At 34.4% G+C, this 6,000-nt stretch overlaps 1 protein-coding gene across 4 annotated transcripts in view; it reads right to left on the bottom strand.

Moving 5' to 3' along the window:
- Positions 1-2,062: 2,062 nt before the first annotated feature.
- UBXN2A (UBX domain protein 2A) overlaps positions 2,063-6,000 on the bottom strand; it is a 36,679-nt gene continuing 32,741 nt past the window's right edge. For 2 of the 4 annotated variants that reach the window (XM_045549128.1, XM_045549129.1), the window contains one exon: positions 2,063-4,186. In XM_045549128.1, coding sequence (XP_045405084.1) covers positions 3,997-4,186 — 190 coding nt within the window. In that variant the 3' untranslated portion in view covers positions 2,063-3,996. Of the gene's footprint in view, positions 4,187-5,365; positions 5,558-6,000 lie in introns of all 4 variants that reach the window. The other 2 variants (XR_006734627.1, XR_006734628.1) reach the window with 2 other exon arrangements.

Here is a 6,000-nt window from a genome sequence, read left to right as displayed (position 1 = left end):
ATCGCTTGAGCCCAGGAGTTCGAGGTTACAGTGAGCTAGGATTGTGACACTGCACAACAGCCTGGGTGAGAAGAGTGAGACCCCATCTCAAAAAAAAAAAGAAAAGTTTGTAATGTAATTTTTAATAAAAAAGACAAATAAATTAGGTTTCAAAAAATAGAACAGCATGATTAAAATAACCAAAGCAGCTGCCTTTTAATTAAACCAAAAGACTAATACACTAAAAAATATCTCAAAGGATGCACACCAAAATGTTATTAGTGGTTATCTCTGAATGGTGGAATAGGTAATTTAAAGATCATTTTTGCATATCTACACGTTATAATTTTCTATAATGAGCATGAATTACCTGTGCAAAAAAAAAAATACATTTAAGACAAATGACAAAGAGCCAAATATTAGTCTATGGAATAAACCACTTCTATTTGAGGATTTAGTGTGATTAGCAATTTTTTAATTAAATGGTTTGTACTTAAGAAGATAAAGAACAAAGGAATAAACCCTACTAAAGAGTCTTCTTGCTAGTTCAATTCATGACACACAAGATGGTTTAAAAAATAAACATAAGTACTGGGTTACTATTTTAAATATCACATTTTTACATTTCTGAGTATTAAATGAAAGTAATGCTGGTTGAAGTGAAGGCACCTAATGTTTGTTGATTCTCAAACTGAATGACTTTGACAAAAATAACAAATGCGTCCACATGTAACTATTTTGTAACAAGTGTAAATTATTTCACAGATCCCTTTAACGAATAGTATTTCATCCTTAAGAGAACAGTTCTTTAACCATTAGCAAAAGACTGCCTTCCAAATAGTTTAAGGCACTGAAATAGATGCATACATATTATCAATAGGATGAAACATCATGAAGTTATACTGAATGAGAGAAGTATTTAAGATTATTTTTTAACCTGGAAAATGCATAGTAATTTCACCAATACATCAGAATCGGTAAAATTATAAACATATTTCCACATATCAGCCCTAGCAATTATTTTCAAGAAACTGACTAAAGACAGTTTTGGAACAACTGCTTAGGTCAAATTGTATTCCATACCTAACATGCTTATTTTTTCAAGTTTTCCTTCCCTTAGTAATTTGTTTGTTTTCCAAAGTCAACCTGTTATGAGAATTTTACACATTTAACTAACAACTTTACAACTTTTAAACTTTCAGGTAAAAAGCTTTATCGATGATTCTCATTTAGAAAACCTTCGAGAATATTATGCACATTAACAAAAATTTTCAGAGTTAAAAAATGAAGGTTATTGCTGATTACAGGTCTTTCTCTATAGGAATCTCTCACTGGGGTGTGTTTTACATGTATACACAAGAGATCCTCCAATGGTTAAATAATTAAAAACTGGAAAATCCACCAAGGAGGCTTTTTTTTTTCTTTAGAGACATGGTCTTGCTCTGTTACCCAGACTGGAGTGCAGCCTCCTGAGTAGCTGGGACTACAGGTGCATGCCATCATACCCAGTTAATTAAAATATTTTTTTTTGTAGAGATGGGATTGCTATGTTGCCTAGGCTGGTCTCAAACTCGTGGCCTCAAGTGACCCTCTGGCCTTGTCCTCCCAAAGTGCTGGGATTTTAAGTGTTAGCTACTGCACCCCATGTGGAGGCTTTTCTATAGGTATATAAGAAACATTCCCAGTGAGAGGTCCCTTACAGAAATACATAAAAAATCATATATTATAATTACGTAAATGAAAATGCTACATGATAGGCCTATATGAAACATTTTCTTAAAGATTCTTGAACATATTAACAATCATAAGTTACTTTTTATATCTGAAAGATAAGTGCATTGATTTTACCATCTCATTTGTAAACATTACCGACAATAAATATTTATTTTCAAATTATGTACCTGTTTATTTCTGAGAATAAAGGACAAAAGGAAAAGGCTCCCTTGTGTCCTCCCTCTCTTTCTTATAAAAACACAGACCTCTGCCACATGGATGGCTGAGAGCTAGGAAAACAGACCACCAACAAAAGATAGGTCATCTAGTTACGTACATATTTCCCTTGTTATTCCTGAGCCTTTAGTAAAAACCTTAATTAAATGTTCCAGCCTTGTCTCAGCTGTGCTATAAAGCACAGGTTTATGTCATGATTAGTTCAGCATTAACAGGCAGAAGCCTCTCTAGGAGCAAGCTGTGGGGGACAAGGATAACAGCTTCACACAGGATTTCCTGAAGAATGGTACTTCTACCACATTCCTAAGAATCACTTGAGATTAAAAATGCAGATCCAGCACCCATCCCAGATACAATGAATGTTTACGGTAGGTGACAGGAATAGGCATTTTTTAAAGCTTCCCAAGTGATTCTTACACTAAGGCTTGAGAATCATTGTGAACCATTGCTTTTTAAGACTGGTTCTCAAAATGTGGGCAAGAGATCCCTGGGGGTGGGTCCCTGAGATCCCTTCAGGGAGTCTTCAAAGTCAAACCTCTTCTCATAATCACACTAAGGTGTTATCTGCTTCTTTTTCATTCTCTCATGAATATGCAGTAGTATTTTCCAGAGGCTACATGATGTGTAATATTGCAGTACAGTGAACGCAGAAGCAGATATGAGAATCCATCTGTCTTCAAGTCAGAAAGTAAGATATTTTCAAAAAATGGAAAACAATGCCTCTTTTCTCTCTAAATCTGTTTATGTTTTGGAAGTTATATTTAAATGAATATTTTAAACTTGTACCCTATGAACATTACTGCTGCTGTGGGACTTGGGACACTCAATGTATACTTTACTTTAAATCTGATTGAATAGATCCTTTGCAAAAAAGCTTCTTAAACTTATTTTCAGGCAAGGGGATTTAACAGGGAAATATTAAAGTCTAACTTGTTTTAGTTAGAAGTCTAAGATACAAAGCATATTTTCCTTGGTGACGTCAAAATGTAATAAATAATCCTTTAATGTGGCGGTCCTCAACCCCTGGGCTGTGGCTTGTTAGGAAACAGACTGCACATCCCTGCCTCAGGCCACACCCCATTCTACCCATCCCCGTCCGTCTTCCATGAAACCGGTCTGTGGTGCCAAAAAGGTTGGGGATGGCTGCTCTAATGTACACACAGGTTGACGCTGATGTTTGAAATATAAAACCATACTTCATGTGATGCATTTAAAAAATATTCGTTAATTAGTAATGTAACAAACAGGCATTAGATTCTAAGTGAGTGGTGGCAAATGCATGGCTAATCCCAAATGTTAGCTAAAGACAAATCCCCAATTTTTCAAAGAAAATAAAATAAAAGGAAATGAACTAAGGTTCATAGTAGAGAGAACGTAATTTTTAAAAAATCTACATTTTTAGAAAGTGTAGAAATTTGGGTAGGCAGATTAATATTGCCATTGTACTAAACCACACAATTTTATTCTTAAATGAAAATACATCTTAAGATACTGTTGCCAAATTAATATTTGGGTGTATCTTGCCAATACAGAATGAAAACCAAGAACACTGTGAAAGTTAGGCATAGCTGTGGTAAAACCAGGTCTCTTTAACCTTGTGATCTTATCTGAGTTTTAAAATAAATATACTGATGCTTTTAACCTGTCACTTATAATTTTTTAATGTATTGTGTCATTTAAAAACACTGAGGCAGCTAACATTTAAATAAATACCTGTTTGGGAATGATGTTTGAATGACAGACGCTGTGAACATATTTGCTAATTTATACCATATTTAGATTCTAAATGACACAGCTATTTAATATATCTTATGTTGATTACTTGGTATTTGAAAATAAGTATATTTTTCTTTTGAGTAGCCTTTTGGAAAAAGTACACTGAATATATTTTCCAGTCACATGTTACTCTCCTAACCTGTACTTACTTAAAAATCTTCTCATCTGGAGAGTTAAACAGTAGGTGAACCAAAAGTCCAGCGAGAATCTGACTCTTCCTGTCCCCCATTTTGGTTTGCCCACTTAACAACTATTATTTCTCTGCAAATTTTCCACTTAGTCTATCAAAAATCAATGCTCTGAAAGTTTTCTAAAAGGTTTTTGGAGTCTCTGAATGACTACAGCATTCTGTAAAGCTGCTTCTTCCAGTGTGAGTGTTTCATCTAGCAATTTGAGGAAAGGAAGAGCTGTTGCCAGGGAAAAGGGAGGACTTCTTTGAGATCCGTGGTATTGTTCGATGAAGTCTTTAATGTGGCTTACCCTGTAAAACAGCAGAAACTATTAATATAATTTTATGAAAAACTGAATTAGCTAATTTAAACTAATTAGAACACGTGAAGGTTTCTGGATATGTTAATACACAGAACAATCAAATTATGATATAACTGGTCATTTGGGCTATCTTTTAAAGGCTGACCCCTAGATATTTGATGATAGTAAGGAATTACTGTTAATTATCGTAGGTATGAGGAAGGTATCATGCTATGTTTTTAAAGAATCCTCATCTTTTCTTTTTTTTTTTTTTAAGAGATGGAGTTTCATTATGTTACTCAGACTGCAATGCAGTGGCTACTCACAGGCACAATCACTGCTTACTAACTACAGTCTTACGTTCCTGGGCTCAAGCGATCCTCCTGCCTCAGCCTCCCAAATAGCTAGGACTACAGGCACAAGCTGCCTCGCCTGGCCTGTTCTCATCTTTTAGAGACATATTCTGAAATATTTACATGTGAAACTATATGTAGCCCAGGATTTGCATAAAGATAGTTCAGTGGAAGCTGATCATTATATCCTCTCTTTGCTTTTGTTTATCTGAAATTTTCTATAATATGAAGTTAACAAATCTACATAACTAGCTCTGAATAGAACAGAAATGGCCCAACCAATGATCCTACAGAGACACAGGCTGTAACCTCTTAAATACCAAGTCAAGATGTGCTTCAAAAATCCAACTAGGAAAAATTTAACTCAGTGCAGGTGAGATTTCTGCTAGTATAATGAAAATAGTGCCGTTACTCACTATAATAGAATCACTGTAATCTTGAATGTAGCTCAAAGTTATGCTTACCTGTGTGTGCATGCACATGCAGATTTAGAGAGGAAGAGTGCACACATGGTTGATCAATTCAAAACTGAGATGCCACTGATTTTAAGATACAGCACTATTTTATGTTTTACTAAAATTTTTTAAAAAGCCAGACTATGACAAAGCATTTTCTTAACACTTAAAATTTTATTTTATGTTCACTGATATAGCACTTTTAGACTTAATTTCATGTAAACACCAAATCACTCACGTGCTTCCATAAAATGGAAAATGTAAGTAAAATAAAATAGTTAAGTGGACTATTCCAAACACTTGAATATTATTCAGACTGGGATCTTCTGAATCATTTTTGATTCAGTCATCAATGTACATGTTTTTCCACATAATACCTACCCTCTGTATCAACAGATATGGTGGTGATATAGAATTTCTTTTAAAAGTGCTCCATTACTCTCTCTGGAATGGTCTTTCATTCAGCTGACACTGGTTCTGCATAGTTTGAGGCAGATGCTAAGGCAAAGGCAATTGTCATGATTGCCACATGGCCAACCATGGATTATAGGATGCATCCCCATTTCAGAGATGCTAAAATGTGAAAAAATGTGGAACTCAGAATTAATGAAATACAGCATAGCACTTAAGACAGAATTCTCCCATCCAATGAATTCACTCAAATTCACCATGTGCCACTCACTCACAGGACATGATCCTGTGTAAGTATTTCGATAACAAAAATTGGATAATTAAAGGCTAAAGCTTATGTCAATGAATATAAATACAAAAAGCAAGAAAACAAAGATTATAGGAATTAGAGAAATATTTCTGGAGGCAGAAAGATTTGAGTGTGATCTTAAAAGACAGGTAAGATATGGAAAGGTTAGATAAATGAAGCTATTATAGGTGACAAAGAATGATGGGGAAAAGATTGGAAGGTAACAGGCTTAACAAATTTGTGTTTTAAGAATAAAAAAATTTCTATAAGTACCCAGTATTCCTTTGCAAATCTCATAAAGGGAATAAAAAAAAAA

Source organism: Lemur catta, chromosome 4 (assembly GCF_020740605.2).
Source record: "Lemur catta isolate mLemCat1 chromosome 4, mLemCat1.pri, whole genome shotgun sequence".
Classification (NCBI taxonomy): domain Eukaryota; kingdom Metazoa; phylum Chordata; class Mammalia; order Primates; family Lemuridae; genus Lemur; species Lemur catta.
This window is presented reverse-complemented; position numbering and strand designations above follow the sequence as displayed.